The following is a 15,681-nucleotide window of genomic DNA, read 5'->3' as shown; positions in this document are numbered from 1 at the left end:
AGTACGTCGATTGGTCGTCATCGCACTAGTATAACTTATGTATGTACCTGGTAGGTACCTAACCTAGGTAGGTACCTCTAATACACACACATATATATATCAAATCCGCGTACCAAACCCGCGTATTCATTCCGCGAGTAGGTACCGAAGAACATGTCAGGATCAAGAAGTCACTACATAGGATCTCCCCCCCTCCCAAAATTAGTGGGCACCACCAGCACCGCCCGCCTCAGCCAGCATCTTCTCCAGGATCTTCGAGGCCTCGTACGTATCGACGAACACCAAGATCTGGGAGACGCGGGTGCCGTCCTCGGAGAAGCTCAGGTCGAAGATGAGCTCGATCTTGGTGACGGCGCCGTCGGTCGTGCTGACGGTCTGCTCGGTCCACAGCGTGGCCTGGCGCCGGGCCGTGTCGATGGTGGTCCTGGTGGCCGTGTGCGACACGGCCTCCATCGTCAGCAGCTCGACGCGCATCTGCGCCTCGTAGTCCGCGTTCGTCAGCCGCGGCTTGAAGAACCGCGCGTACCGCTCGACGAACGACGTCGGCCGGTACGTGCGCACGCAGTCCTCCGTCAGGACCGCCGAGAACAGCGACGGGTCCTTGTTCTTCACCCCGAGGTCGTTGTTCGCCAGGAACGTGTCGATCGTCTTCTGCAGGACTTGTCGTATATCGTCTGCCATGACGAGTACGGCGGTGGTGTCGGGACCTAGGTTACCTGGTATCTAAGGGTAGGTACCTAATCTTATACTGATGTTTGGGCTGAATTGAGAAATGAAAACTATGTCTACAGTATTGATCGTTTGAGCCCCTGTCAAGATTTGGTCTAATATCTACGATCTAACGTCAAAGATGAAGTAAAAAGAGCTCCGTATAAACTGGACGGGAGGAGAACTGGCTTGATTTATATATTACAAATCTACGTAACCTAGGGTATACAGACTGGGATTTAAAGTACCTACGCATTCGACCGTTTTATGTCCATAAGCGCCAGCTCAACACGGTGGAATAGCTTATCAATATCTGTCCAATCAGGATTCATTGAAGTCCGATGTGCCCAATCAAATGATCCTGATTTCAAGTTTACTCCACGGTGTCTTGTTGGCACTTGAGGATGTCGTGGTCCGCAGCTTTCTGCTGTGCCGCAATGGAAGCCTACACCTAAGATCGAAGCGGCAGACCCGGCCTGGGCACCTTTTGGGTTATGCAGGTTTTCATACCCATCTTTTGGTCACTTAACTCGAAAATGCCGGAATTGAATAACACACCTAGGTGCTTAGGATTTCACCGAAGACCATATTTGTACTATAGCGGTTAAGGAACTGCTTGATGATTAAGTTTTGTCATCTAAGCCAGCTAAAGAAGAACAACGGAGGGAGGGGTATCAATGCACCTTTATTAACCCTAATGTTAAAAGCATTGGCGAACGAACTTCATGGCCACTTAACTGCCATAGTGACTAGTCTATCATTGATTTGCGAAGCTAACCCACAAGCAAACCGGATATAAACGGAATGGGCCTGGAACGGGCCATTGTAGACCCTTTGCGGTCCAAGAGAAACGCATAACTGTTCTCTATTCATAGCCCCCCTCAAGATCATCCATTTTTGCTACGCCTTTGGATGATCATATCATTCCTCGTAATTTGGTAGTACAAAACTTGCGGAACTTACGCAGAACCCCTTTAGCCTGCCGTTGTATCCATGGCGTTCTCTTCTGATATCTTGGCTCTAGCAGCTGCTATCCGCTCCGCTTTCCATTCCTCGATCCGAGCGCGCAGATCATTAGCTGGTATCACATCGTCGATAGTCATAGGCTTCCGAGTGAAGGGATCTCGCGGGTTAGAGAGCAATTGCTGCACAATAGTCGACCGATCGACGATATTATGCGACGGGAGGATGACCGGATCGGTCATCAGATCACCCATCAAAGGATCCTCAAATTCATCAGGCACTTCGCCTAGGTCGAGTTCGGCTTGATCCAGACGTTGCTTAGCTTCGGCAAACTGTTCTACTAGAGATTTCCAAGTAGAGATAACTTCGGGGGCCGCATGAAGACTACGTAGCATCACATTAGTTGCTTCGTTGAAGTTGTCCGGTTTGTATGAGCGACCGTCGGCAGCAACCGCCTCGATGAAGGTAGGCTTCGGTGACAGGTTGATATATATGTCTATGAAGTCAGACAAGAGGGTCTTCGGATCGAAGTGATATTTCCTGGCGTCCTGCACTTTAAGATTGCCCCGTTTCGGGCCAACTAGAGATTCCAGATTGTAGTTTAGCATGCCCGCCAACCGAGTTACTATCTCGGGCATAGTAAACGCGTCCCGTAGTGCCGCCGTGAATAGTTTCATCATCCCCATAGTATCGTTCACTAACTGCATCCAGGATTGGCACTGCTGTTCCGCAGACTCTAAGTCTGATCTGACCTTCTCCTTGTCTTCAGGAGTTAATGTATCGTCTTGTAATCGCTTCTGATAATCGTGTATCTTGACCAGCAAAGTCAATGCCTCGTCTAGTAAGTACGTGGCGTCGTTTAAAAGCAGGTTTACAAATTGCACGAAGAATTGCCGATTGACCCTAGACATACTTAGTCAAAGCCGTTCATGGATTAGGGTTGTTTGAACTAACCTGCTTTCTCGGCTAAGTTGATCTTTGTATACGCTATTCGGCCAGATGCATTTGATAACCTGAAATATCTCGTAGCGGATATTGAATTTATCGTAAAATGCGGAACTAACACCGCTATGCTCACATTCTGATACTGTTAGCATGTGGAAACCAAAGCGATACGATGTAACTTACCAATGTAAAACTTCATGAGTGAATGGAGGAGGTGTTCATGGGCAAACTTGGACCCGACCAAAATATCACCTAGAACTCCCCGACTGAGATGATATATCGGCCATGTCCCAGAGAACAACAGGGTGACGAGTGAGGACTTGAGGTAAGGATTTTTGATATACTCCGAGGATCTCAAGAAGGCAATACATAGAGTGATGATCTCGTCTCCGACAGCAGACACCAAAATCTGAGGCAAGAAACTAATATAAAAGTCAGTATTCACCTGCTCTCGGAGGCCTATTGCGGATACATACAGGAAAATAAACTTAAAATTCTCGACTACATCTTGGAGGGCATACTCCGGGAGGCACCTGAAAGCATCGGGTTGGTCAGCAGGGAGAGGGAGCGCGAAATCATTGCCTGGTTTGTAGTCCGTCCCGCTAGCAAGTCGGAGGAGCCACACGGACACGTATCTCATAAATTGCAAGGATAGTGTCTGCATGGACGAGTCCAATACGACCCCTTCAATCGAATATTTGAGTGCTATATGTTTTTCAACAGCGTTAATAGCGGTCTGGTGATGCTGCCTTGCCACGGCAAGACGCAGAGGATCCTAACTTTGTTAGCAACAATAAAAGAAATCTCTGCTCGGGAGAAAACCGACTCACGTTCTGTAGCTTGGATATCTCCTCTTCCATCTGTTTTATAACTCCCTCAACATACTTGATGTCTTTGTCAAGATCCTTGAGTTTCGAGTTCGCTGCTCCGAGGCCATAATGGTGTGCAGCTAGGGCCAAGAAGAATACTTCCGAGATGAAATTAGAAGATCCGGGTACTTGTGCTTTGTAGAATGCCTCCGAGGTCGCCTGATCAGCATTGAGCTTGGTCTCGTCACTGATATCGACTCGAGGGCTACGCCGTAAATAGTCAACATCGATCTTGTCTACTTTAGAAAACGTACTATCCATAAAAGGTTGACAGAGTTGATCCAGAATAGCTGTCACGTTGACCATGAAGCCATCTGAGGCGACTTCAGTTGGTTTGACCTGAAGAGCTCGCCTTTTATGGTTTGTATTTACCGCAAATGCAAACCAGTCGAGGGTATTGTTTCGGGCGTTTGTGCTTGCACGAACGAAGGCATTCGTGATGCTCGTCAGGTCGCTTTGATGAGCCTTCAGCGTCATTTGGAGAGCACTTTGGGATGACTTCACATGGCCGGGATCGATAGTTCGCGGACTAGCAAAATAGGTCTTGGTGACCTCAGTCTGCAGTGGCGAGATGCGAAAAAAGGGCCCCAAGATAGTTTGGGTTTCGCTTGCCAAAGCTATTTGCTCCTTCGACATATCTGGTGTAGGATTCACGCGAAAGCTAGGATGCTCCGCGAGTGCGTTGAGCAAAGGTGGGAATCTAGCAAATGTAACCAAACACTGCCGCTGTCAGTTCACAATGAAATACTAACAAAGGACGTGAGCTTACGTTGATGTATGGCCTATAGTCATCATTCATGGTCATGGTAGCAAGTTTCTTGCTCATGATAACCATGGCATCTACGAAAATAGCGGCAACGGTATCGTCTTCCGGTATACGAGAAACAGCATCGGCGAAGAAGTCCAAGCAGATACCGTCTTCATTATCGTGGTGCCGGAGAAGATAGGGCACTAGAGAGTCGTGGTTCGGATTGGGGTCACGGCTGCTAGTAGTTAGTACGAAGCGTATATACATGTATATACCTCCTAACCTAGCATATATGGATCGGGAGTAACCTACCCAAAATATTCAGGCATGGTGAGTGCAAAGATGCAGTTGCTCATGCACAGCCGCTTAGCTTCGTTCAAGATAGCTTCTTTCTCGGGGGGTGGTGGTCTGGCAGGCTTAGTAGCCTTTATGACGCGCTTCCAGCACGGTAGTAAGTAATCTAAAAGCGGCTTGTTCGTGGGTGCATATCTGGCTGCCTCGAGGATTGCCGAGTCGATGGACGAAGCTGTAAGTTTTATGGGCTCTCCAGATTGTTCTAGGTCAGCCTTGAGCTCTGGCAGGTAGGTTAACTTAGTGCCTCTGCTGTCGGTCGTGTGACTCTCATCAAGTGTGACGCGGAATATCTCGCCAAGTACCCGATTCGACCAATTTTCTAACGTCTCTTCTTTGGAAGCATGTATTTTCTTAGATGGCGCAGCTGTTCGGTTACCATTGTCAATACTACTTGCATTTGGCCTCTTGGAGACACGTTTATTACCTGAATCCTCCGGTGTGTTTCCAGACTCTGTCTTGGCTTTCCCACCAAACTGTGAAAACGGGTTTGGTGCTGGGGATTGGATTGGAGACGATGCAGAAAGAGCAGAGTTTGTCTGACGGGTTGGTAGAGAAGTTGGTCGGGTGTTCTCCTGGTTTGGCACATTTGGCTTAGGTAGAGTAGTCGGAAGTGACGATGTTGTTGAGGTTGTTGAGGTTGGCGATGCTGACGAGGCCGTAGGCTCAGGCTTATTCGCTTCTTCTGGTTTAGGGTTGGACGAGCTAGACGGTGCCGCATTAAGACCACCAAGCTTCGCAAGACGCCTTTGGCGCATCTGATAGTAAAGGTTAGCATCGTTAGCTTTATAGAACACTTGAAGGTTGATAAGTTGTCGCATACCTGCTCCTGCGGCGGCAGGGTCGGTTGTGGCTGTTCTTCATTCGGATCCATGATGATGGACTGCAGTGAGAAGAATAGAACTTTTAAAGATCTATGCTATTTCGTCCCAAGTAAATACACGAAAAAGAAACGTCGTTTATGGATAAAATGTTGATGTGTTGGTCGAGGCCGGCGAGTAAATAGGTCACTAAGCTGAACGTATCGGCGATAAGTTACGTACGCAGGTACACCCTAATATCTCAGGCTTACTTACCTAAGGTACAGTGCAGAAAAGATGAGATGGATTATGATGGAATGAGGTAGTAGCTCCAGCTGGACATGTACCCGCTGTTCCTTTTGTCCAATCGTATTTGTCAGATAAAGAACCAGCTACAGGATTTATCGATACGCCAACTCGATCTCAATTTCAAGTTACATACATAGTAGCATGGCGGGGGTTGGTGGGTTCTTTTACCCCACTACGAAGATTAGTCATGTCAGGTACCTAAGGCATATCTCTCATTTTCTCTATAATTCAACACTAATACCAGGTATTAACTCCAACTAATAGAACAGAGACTTGCAAACAAGAACAGGTCCATAAAAAGACATCCCTCCTCCCTATGAGATGCAAAACTTACAACCTTTTAACTTTCATATAAGACTCAACATTGATATCCCAATGGATCTCACGGCCTCGTCATTCCAATGCATATCTGGATTGAGCCATAATCAATCTCTTGTTCCTTGAAAAGGCAGCGTGTTAGAACATTGAATATAAAGGACATCATCAGACATGACTTGGCTTGATCTGTAAAAAGACTATGGGTGGTGATTGTGAGTGATTATTATACTTGTTCACTCGCCTGCGCAACTCGTCCCTCCCAGCTCTCACAAGTTCTATGAAAGAGAACACCCCCTTAACCCCCTTATTATTTGAGGTTTACTCTCCCATATGAAGTCAATCGCTAATTGAAACATTTATTGTGTCCTACTACCACTGGTGACCGGTGACATGAAGCATTCCACAGCAAACATTCGCAAAAGCTCCCGATCTCCTCTATCTAGATGCGTCCACGACCACATAGTAACACAATGTTTCGTATTATCCTGTGGCTGTTCGCCTACGTTGTAAAGCCATTGGATAGGCAGTTCCCATCACTAGCTGATCGATATTTTTGAATTCATTAGGTATCTTACCTAAGGTACCTAACCTATACTCATTTATCGTTACCCCTTGCGAGATACACTAAGAACTCGAAATACGACGTCGACAACTTCATGTTATTATTTTTGAATCTCATCGAGTTGGTTTGAAACTCTGCTACTACGATCTTCAACTATATAAACCGTAAGATTTAGACTTTTCAATTGGTCGTCCGAGTGGAACAGCGAAGACTTGAAATACGAGTGAGAAAATATAAGTAATACGACAATATTCGCACTTGAAGCAGGTAGCAAGTGGCAAATCTTGTCGAGTTACAGCTCAAAATAGAACAAGAAGCAGTTAACAGACCGCTTTACTTCTTCGGATACCATCTCGGCTGACACAAGAAAAAAAAATTTGTCTGTGCTGTGCAAGTTTCAGCGACCAAGATTTGAGTCTTGCAAGGGACGCATACCTACCTCTCAGCTTTGCGGCACCACATGATATGATTTCGTATTCAGCCGTTCAGATACCATCGACTGCCTTCCTGCCGCTTTTCTGGTATATCCACCCCATTCTTCTAGAGAAGTTCTGCGGGTACATACAGATCCTCTCATCTACCATCGAACAACATGTACAACCGCAACCCTGCTTCCACACGAGACTCATTATCGTCAGCACGGGAGAGTGCAGGACTTGTGCGACGCGCACTGTCTTATTGCGCTGAAAGGTTGGCTATTTTCTATCCCAAATCGTATTCTGAGCGAAACGGCGTCCTGTCGTGCGAAGTACATCCGCGCTGCGCCATGGATTACAATAGCCGGAGGCTGACAATGCAATTAATACTTGCGCACATGGCAGATACTATATTGCAGGCGCCACGACGGCAAGCAGCACTTTGGTGTAAAGTAATCCTTCTGACTCTAAGCATCATCAAAGAACCCAGCACTCTTCAACCCTCGGTCAGATCTCATTTACTACTGCTAGTACTAATCCTCTTCTCGGTCGTCTAAATTATGCCTCTCGTTCCTTTTCATTGTTTGGCTTGCGCAGATAAATATTCGTGATAGACAAGACCCTTCCTTATATATTATCATGGACCTAAACTCGAGAACCAGTTCTAAGCAGTTCAGCGCCAGTGAGACGGGAGACCACCGGTATAAGAGGGAAAGCAATGGCCCAAATCCGGCCGACATCGGGCTCCAAAACCCAGAAGCTTGCATAACCGCGTGTTTCGACTTGTTTGTTTATGAACTACGTGAAGACCCCAACGGGAATTTTGAAGATGTATGCAGGCTGCTCTCGAACAGTCAACCCAATACGGAACTCTGGAAATTGTATTGCTGCGACTCGACATTCTGTGGCGTCTGGACGGGTGAAAAGGGGCAGAGCCGTCAGTTATCCCCTACGTAAAAAGATATTGCCATCTTCAGCTAACTCAATCCACCAGCTAATGTTGATTTAATTATTAACAAATGTCAGAAGTATGTCCACCAGAATTAGTTAACTAAGATTATCCGACCTACGTAGAAGGTAGTTATTAACTTGTATACCTAACCTAGTATCGGTGGTTATCTGATCTACGACCCAGGGCCACCGCCTGATAAATATAATTGCAGTTCAGCTTTAACTGGTAAGTATCCTTCTAGCCTCGATCTCTAGCCTCTCTAACTCGTTCTTTTGGAGTGTCACCGCTTGGTGAGCCTGGTGGTCGAACAATTCTTCCGAGTGACGGCCCATCATCCATCGTAACTACACCATCCAGCCTGCTATCTACAGCGACGGGAACTTCTCTAAGTTCTGCATTCAACTCAAATTCATCAAGTATCGGTAGTGTGTCACATAAATCGACTGGCCTTTCGGAAGGAAGTAAGGCAGCGATAGGCATTTGTTCAGGCTTGGCGATAATAGCGATTGTTTTCCTAGGGGGGTTCCTGATAATCCGACGTCGATCAAGTCCTCAAAACTTCTTGGATGACCACCAAAATCCACCTCGTCTTGGCCGTTCGTCTTCAGAGCCACAGAGCGGGTTGCATACACCCTTAATTACGCCGCTACCGTCAGCATCATCAAAGAGGCCGCCATTGACACCCCCAGCTCGTCTCAGTGATCGTAGATTTCTCCCATCACTTCTCAAGCAAGGTGATACGCCAAATTCCTCATTCGTCTCCGGCTTGCACGAAAGGATGACCATACCCAGTAGTCTTAATGCCAGCACGGAAAAGAATATTATGCTACCGCATAAAGGCCATGGGATCCCGAGTATCGTCACCGAGCCTCCCGTCTCTGTGTCGCCCCCAGCAGTCGTACACTTCGCTGATAGTAGCATCTCATACAATAACGGCTCCGCTGGAATATTGACTTCTGCCAATTCCAAAAAAGACAGCTCGGTGTATTCTAGCACAATATCCACCACGCCTGAGATCAACTCGCAGTTATCACCACTGCCATTGTCCCCTCCTCGACCCGTAAGGCCGCACGAAGAACCCATAGAGATCCCGCATCTAGTTACACCAGCTGGGCCGCCACCAAGCCGCGCGCTACCAGCGCCACCTCCGTACCACCCCGCATCACCAACGTTCTCCGTGTCACCCATATCGACTCCAGGCTCGCCCGCGCTGCCTTCTCTCAAATCCCCGAATTACGCAAGAGAGAGGAGTTACGTCTCCGAGGACATCGAACTGGGCGACGAAAACAAGGGATTGCCGGATGCTTCCGCGATCGGCATTGCGCTCCCAACATCCCCAAAAGACGTTACACACTCGCCGCAGCTACCGCCACAGCCATATCTCTCCAAGACGCCGCATAATAGCCGGGGCAATAACACGGAAGGGGTAAAGGGGAGTCGTGGAAAGCCGCGGGATAATACCATCACAAGCAGATATCAAGGAGAGAACGGATCTACGCTATCGCTCCAGGAACTAAGTGCGGGAAAGCTGGGGAAGAAAGAGCTGAGCGTATGGGACGACTAGGTACCTTAGGAGGTGCCCAAGGTAAGATGCTGGTGGTAAGAATGCGCCCAAGAGTAATGTGCTTTTTTTCCCCTTGTTCTGCCATCAAATACCATTTCTATTATAACAGTTGCGATAGAGAAATATAGTAAGAGATGAAAGCCAAAGATCGGGGTTTTGGAACGCGATACCTAAGAGATGCGAGTGGTGTGGTTTCGATTAATGAGGAAAGGGTATTTCCATTCTAGACTCGTGTCTTATTAAATTAAGTTGTCGGTTCAGTTAGAATTACTCGCATTTGGCTCCCTGTTATATGGGGTTGAAACTACCTACACCTACATATAAGCCCTGGGTATTGCAATGAGAATGGTAAAGCAGTTGAGGAACGGGTAAGGCGATAATAGATACCCAGATGTTTCAATACCTTCTATAAACTTCCATTCGTGTTTCTTTAAGTCAAGACTATCAATTGGCTCTCATCCGTTTTGAGCCTTTTGAATAGGCAGTAGCAAGAACACAGTTTTGCAAGTCGTCAACTGAGGTCAAGAAAAGACCAGTGATGTTGGTGGAGGCATAAAACTCTCCTATAATATAATGATTATTACTAACACAGAAACCGTTGAAGCATCACATGCATCAAATACCAATGCAATGGGGTAATTAGGAGAAATTATCTTGTTATAATTAAATTTTAACAATGTGAATCCTGCTACCCTGTAATATTTTCTACTTAAGGTTATACGATAATCCCTTTCTTATAAAATACCCCATGTTGCCCTACATCAGCCTCTCGATTGCCCACGTGGGATCAATAAGAAACATCATAGGGTCCGTTCAAGCTCAGAGGCGCAAGTCTGGGCATGCGGGCCAAGTCGTAACTAGCCGCTCCGCCAAGAGCCTCAAAACTAACGACTCGTGAGTCGTCGTGCTCGATCAAGTATAAAGAGGCGCCAAGGCCCCGGCCAAGTAGAAAGCTGTTCTTGGCTGGTCTTGACATGCTCTCGACTTTTTTTTAACTTTTTTTTTGGACCGTGCCGTCATGGCTTCTATCATAAGTTCACCAGATGAAAAGCGAAAACTAGGAAGGGGCCTAAAATATCCGGTGTGAAGTGCTATACCGATCCAGGATCTACCTAGCTCAAGTAAAACTCTCAGCTTGACAGCTGTGCGGAAGGCGATAACTTATATTTTTGGGTTCCATGGCGACATATCTTCCACCGATACTCGAAGATGGCTAGATTCAAGCAAGATGCTGGGTATAGTTCTTACTCGTCCTGATGAAAATCGACCAGCCTGGTTCTGGAAGAGTAACCTGAAGGTTCTCCATCTGTCATATATATCAAGTTTCATATCAAGCTACCTGGTCTATATGTTCCTAACATAGGTACCTCCTATCTAGGGCTCTTTGAGTACACCAAGAACTCTTGATGTTCAAGTGTACCCTCATACCAACGAGACTTCAGGGGTCTACCAGGTTACTGCCTACATCAATAAGGTAAGAAGTTTTAACTAGATGGAAAGGATTAGGATTAGGGATACTCGCCTCTTTCTTCACCATCGCCCAATTGAGATCTTATTACGTAGTGAGTCTCGGCAGAAGCTAAACATCCACCCATGGTGCATGGTGAGATATTCAAGAAGCCAAGAGCCAAGCGCGCGCGGGAGACACCTCAAACCGACTTTGACCGAGATCCCCAGCCTGGCTTCTCCATGCTATATTCCACCGGCCGCGACGTTGGATCCACGGTCAAATTACTGATTTTTTTCTTTCCTAGTGCGAAAAACCACGTTGCATGCATTCGACCGCGTATTGGCTATGCTGGTGTGAGAAAATAAGTTCGCGCGAGGCCCTGGGAAATTTTAGATATGAGGTTTTTCTGATGGGTCGATGGGCGTGGCGATCCCATCATATATGCACTTTCGGATGATGCAACTAGCCCCATTCTGGTTGTTCAGCTCACTTGCGGTCCGCGACGTATGCAGCTGATGTGAAAATTATATATAATACATAATATAGTTCCCTCCCCAAAATTATAAACCCATCCCCCTTCAGCAGCTTCAGTATTGGGGAGCCTTACCTACCTTCTTGTCCCACCCGTGATAGGTATTATTTACCTTATATTACTAGGGAAGGATGGCGTTGGCCCAGTACGACTACCTTTTTGCTATAGGCTTGATATTTGCCTTCCTTGATGCTTGGAATATTGGTACGCCTCCTGTTACGCTGGCCACATACTCGCACCCGCACTCTAAAGGGGAAAACTGACGCTAACCTTACTTTGATCTATAGGAGCCAATGATGTGGCCAACTCATGGGCGACTTCGGTCGCGTCTCGCTCGTTAACCCTGTTCCAGGCCATGATAGGGGCCAGCATCATGGAATTCGCAGGAGCACTCGGCGTGGGAGCCCGCGTGGCCGATACCATCAGGACCAAGATCGTCAGCCCGAATCTATACACCGACTCGCCCGAAGTGCTCCTCCTCGGGATGGTCTGCGCCATCATCGCCTCCTCCGTCTGGCTTACTTTGGCCACTAGGATCGGTTTACCGGTATCTACTACCCACTCCATCATGGGAGGTGTTATTGGGATGGGAGTTGCATCTGTGGGAGCCAAAAACGTCACATGGGTTGCACCGGCTGGTACCAAGTCCACGGAGGTGATCAATACTGGTGTGGTCTCGGTCTTCCTCGCCTGGATCATTGCGCCTGGTCTCTCGGCCATTTTCGCTTCTATCATATTCCTCATCACCAAATACGGAGTGATGCTGCGCAAGGATCCCGTCATGAAGGCTTTCGCCTTAGTCCCCGTCTACTTCGGGTTTACCGCGTCGCTTCTGGTTATGCTGCTGCTCTGGAAGGGCGGCGGGTATACCATCGACTTGAAAGACAACGAGCTCGCTGCTGTGATCGTCTGCAGTGGTATTGGCTGGGCTGTCGTTATTGCGATATTCCTCATGCCCTGGTTATGGCGCGTAGTCGTCCAGGAGGACTGGGAACTTCGGTGGTACCACATTCCTCTCGGCCCCCTTCTTTTGCGACGCGGCGAGGTCCCACCACCCCCGTCGAACTTCCAGGGCGCCATCCGCAACTTCTACGAAGGCCATCTCACGAAAGAGGAGCTTGAAGCCAAGCGCGCCGCCGCTCTAGCTCGGAACGACGTCGAGGCAGCCGGCAGCAAGGAAACCGCCAACGAAGCCAACATCGCAGACGCCATCGTCAAGTCCTCGAGGCAATCCGACCAGGGATCCGACGAATTCGCCAACGTCCCGGAGAAGAAGTCGATTGTCGGCCCCAAGCCCGAGGGCGTCGCGTGGTATTCCGGCCAGATGCTGTTCTGGTATCTCAAGAAAGCGCTCCTCAACGGTGTCGACCAGGACGTCGTCAACATGCAGAAAAAGAAGGATATGTTGTCGGGGGATCTCGAGGAGAAACACGCGCGAGCAGCACACTACGACAACAAGGCCGAGTTCATGTATTCTTTCCTGCAGATCATGACCGCTTGCACAGCTTCTTTCACGCACGGTGCTAATGACGTTTCGAAGTAAGTCTACTACGACACTAACCTAGCCCTCTTGCAGGGTTTTCTTTTTGCATCATAGGAATATGCTGACGCGAGTAGTGCCATCGGCCCCTTTACGACGATCTACCAGATATGGCAACAGGGCGAGGTTCCTACGAACCCCGAAGTACCCCTTTGGATTCTTGCCTTCGGTGGTGTCGCCATCGTCATCGGCCTCTGGACTTACGGGTATCATATCATGGCTAACCTTGGCAACCGGCTAACGTTGAACTCGCCCTCTCGAGGTTTCTCTATGGAACTTGGAAGTGCTGTTACCATTATCCTAGCTACGCGACTCAGTAAGTCAACAACACCCTTTCGACCCCCTCCGCTTATTTGAATAGACTTGAAGTAACTAACCTGTTACTTTCCAGAGCTCCCGGTATCGACTACGCAGTGCATCACGGGCGCTATTGTCGGCGTAGGTCTCTGCAATGGAGATTGGCGGGCGCTGAACTGGAGAATGATTGGTTGGATCTACGGAGGCTGGATCTTGACATTACCCTGCGCCGGGATCATCTCCGGGTGCCTCATGGGATTCATTTTGAATGCCCCGCATTGGCGTTGAAGATCTTGAGATGAAATATAAAGAGAGCTCAGACTAGAGCATTATAACTGAGAAATATGGGCAACTGTTGGAGAAATTACCCCGAAGATACCCAATGAGTAGTAATATTCTTTTTCGTCATAAATAGATAATATACCTCATCCCTGTTGTACATGTTGCGTGTTACCTACCCGAACGTATTCTGTCGTCTGAGGTAGTTTTCGCTACGGCCGGTCACCTGAAATGATATATCAAAAAAATAAGGTCTCCCACAAGTCGTTTTTCATGCGATGCTCCCCTATCTAAGGATGCTATCCCTGTTCCACAAAATACTAATGCTGTCTACGTAAACTCGACGGCGCACCCCAAAAGGGTGCTGCGCTTTAATGAAGGAAACGGGCAAGATTAGGGATTCGATCCGAAATACTTCCGAACAAATGTAATTCCTACGTGCTTCGAAGTATTTTCCAACATTCATAAAATTTCATAAAATATTATTCTTCTTCTTCTACTTTCAGTAAGTAACAGGGATCGGAATAACCTCTTACTGGTGCTTAAAGTCTGGTACGCTAGCTTAATTACTGCCCGATTTCCTAATTAAAGCGCAGCACCCCTTTGGGGTGCGGCGTCGAGTTATACGTAGACAGCACTAGTAATATATATGACTAACATGCTTCTCGCCAACTTCAGCTTATGATGATATATCATATCGGCCTCGCCATGTGGCTGCAAGGTACCAGGTACCTAAGCATTCATAATAGGCACCAGGTATCAAAACCAATGCGACTTCGCCGTCAGAACCCACAGATGGCCCAAGCAGAAGGGCATCAGCTCCGCGAGCCACGCGCGCAGTCCATTTGGCGAGAAGCCCAGCACGTCCGCGTTATCTCCGAGCCATAGCTGCAAGGCCAGCACCGTCGCCAAAGTAGCGTCTCTCGCGAACACGGTCCAATAGACTATGCGTCTGCTCGACGCTGCCGTTGGCGTCCTCGCCGAAGCGAGCAGCATAGATATCCCTAGCGTAAACGTCTGAGTGCCTAGCAGCCGGCTTAATAATAGTGCGATGGGCGGGATAGGTGCCGCCACCGCGACGGACAGCGGGGTTTGAGGAGAGAGTATAAATACTAATCCTCCTGCTAGTTTCATGAGGCCTTCGATTAGGAATAATGACCGCAACGGTGATTTTGCGTGTGCTGACATGTTGTTTGGGGTACTTAGAGCACTTTCCTGCCTATATCGTTGATTTGTGAAGCTCGCGCATCAGTATCTTTCAAGCTGAACCAGATTGTATTAGGTACCTCCTACAGCGCTTATGGAAGATGTCTGATTTCAGCCCTACGCTTTATGGGTGGTATTTGGCACGGTAACGCCGGCTTATAACCAAACTCCGAACCAAGTCTAGGGCTCAATGGGTCTAAGCCAAGACATCTCACGATCTTAAATACCGCTCACTTTAGGTATCCTAGTAGTTATCAGCCGCATATAAAGCTTCTCGTTCTTATTTGGCATTGCCTATTCTTCTCAAATATTCTTACGTTATCTCATATTCATGCACTTCGATTAGTCTTCCAACCGATCGAGGAAGGTTACTGTAGCTTGTGGCAGTGGGCAGTGGGCAGTAGGCATCTGCGCGTACTACTTTATGCCCTAAATTTTCTTGAGCCTTTGTTTACTATGTATATCTCTGTAGGACTAATATGCAGTGGCTATTTTTCTGTGACCGTATTGGCCAAAGAGAGTTGTATCCATTCGAGTAAAGACCGTCATTCATATACCTATCTCGTCTATGGTTTCAAGAGATACAGACTAAGACCACACGCGATCCTGGCTGATGTTGCTGATCGATGGGGTACCACGCGAACTAAATTTACTTTTCTTAGGTCCCGTACCAAATTTACAAGCCTACCGGGTCGCTTTTACCATTGTACAGGCATAAATGCCGATAATATGGCACGTTTCGAGCTTCAAGTTGGGGGGGGGGGGGGGGGGGGGGGGGGGGTTTTAAAAAAAAAAAAAAAAACAACCAAAAAAAAAAAAACAAAAAAGATTTAGGGTAGAATGGGGGCGAACGGGAAGCAACAAAAAAACAA

The 15,681-nt window shown here is 47.7% G+C and overlaps 5 protein-coding genes across 5 annotated transcripts; 2 read left to right on the top strand and 3 right to left on the bottom strand.

Annotated features, from left to right (window-relative positions):
- Positions 1 to 201: 201 nt before the first annotated feature.
- F4812DRAFT_456051 (uncharacterized protein) lies at positions 202 to 681 on the bottom strand (the record flags this gene model as incomplete). The annotated part of the gene is made up of 1 exon (XM_047936919.1): positions 202 to 681. The coding sequence occupies one exon, from the start codon at positions 679 to 681 to the stop codon at positions 202 to 204; it is 480 nt and encodes a 159-aa protein (XP_047794263.1).
- Positions 682 to 1,682: 1,001 nt separating this feature from the next.
- On the bottom strand, positions 1,683 to 5,458 carry F4812DRAFT_467829 (ubiquitin conjugation factor E4; the record flags this gene model as incomplete). Its single annotated transcript, XM_047938708.1, has 8 exons — positions 1,683 to 2,574; positions 2,626 to 2,752; positions 2,800 to 3,038; positions 3,093 to 3,391; positions 3,447 to 4,205; positions 4,255 to 4,468; positions 4,546 to 5,342; positions 5,408 to 5,458. The coding sequence occupies 8 exons, from the start codon at positions 5,456 to 5,458 to the stop codon at positions 1,683 to 1,685; spliced, it is 3,378 nt and encodes a 1,125-aa protein (XP_047794262.1).
- A 1,986-nt stretch (positions 5,459 to 7,444) lies between these two features.
- F4812DRAFT_200124 (uncharacterized protein) lies at positions 7,445 to 9,787 on the top strand. The gene is made up of 4 exons (XM_047930218.1): positions 7,445 to 7,926; positions 7,984 to 8,017; positions 8,096 to 8,166; positions 8,220 to 9,787. Exons 1-4 carry the CDS (start codon positions 7,629 to 7,631, stop codon positions 9,503 to 9,505), a joined length of 1,689 nt encoding a protein of 562 aa, XP_047794261.1. The 5' UTR covers positions 7,445 to 7,628; the 3' UTR covers positions 9,506 to 9,787.
- Positions 9,788 to 11,431: 1,644 nt separating this feature from the next.
- F4812DRAFT_200073 (phosphate transporter) lies at positions 11,432 to 13,737 on the top strand. Its single transcript, XM_047930216.1, has 4 exons — positions 11,432 to 11,691; positions 11,775 to 13,026; positions 13,105 to 13,343; positions 13,419 to 13,737. The coding sequence occupies exons 1-4, from the start codon at positions 11,619 to 11,621 to the stop codon at positions 13,610 to 13,612; spliced, it is 1,758 nt and encodes a 585-aa protein (XP_047794260.1). The 5' UTR covers positions 11,432 to 11,618; the 3' UTR covers positions 13,613 to 13,737.
- F4812DRAFT_200111 (uncharacterized protein) lies at positions 13,677 to 15,028 on the bottom strand. The gene is made up of 2 exons (XM_047930217.1): positions 14,255 to 15,028; positions 13,677 to 13,931 (listed from the first exon to the last, which is right to left on the bottom strand). The coding sequence occupies exon 1, from the start codon at positions 14,789 to 14,791 to the stop codon at positions 14,363 to 14,365; it is 429 nt and encodes a 142-aa protein (XP_047794259.1). The 5' UTR covers positions 14,792 to 15,028; the 3' UTR covers positions 13,677 to 13,931; positions 14,255 to 14,362.
- Positions 15,029 to 15,681: the final 653 nt, after the last annotated feature.

This window comes from Daldinia caldariorum (genome assembly GCF_022478825.1).
Source record: "Daldinia caldariorum strain CBS 122874 unplaced genomic scaffold F4812scaffold_2, whole genome shotgun sequence".
Taxonomy (NCBI): domain Eukaryota; kingdom Fungi; phylum Ascomycota; class Sordariomycetes; order Xylariales; family Hypoxylaceae; genus Daldinia; species Daldinia caldariorum.
This window is presented reverse-complemented; position numbering and strand designations above follow the sequence as displayed.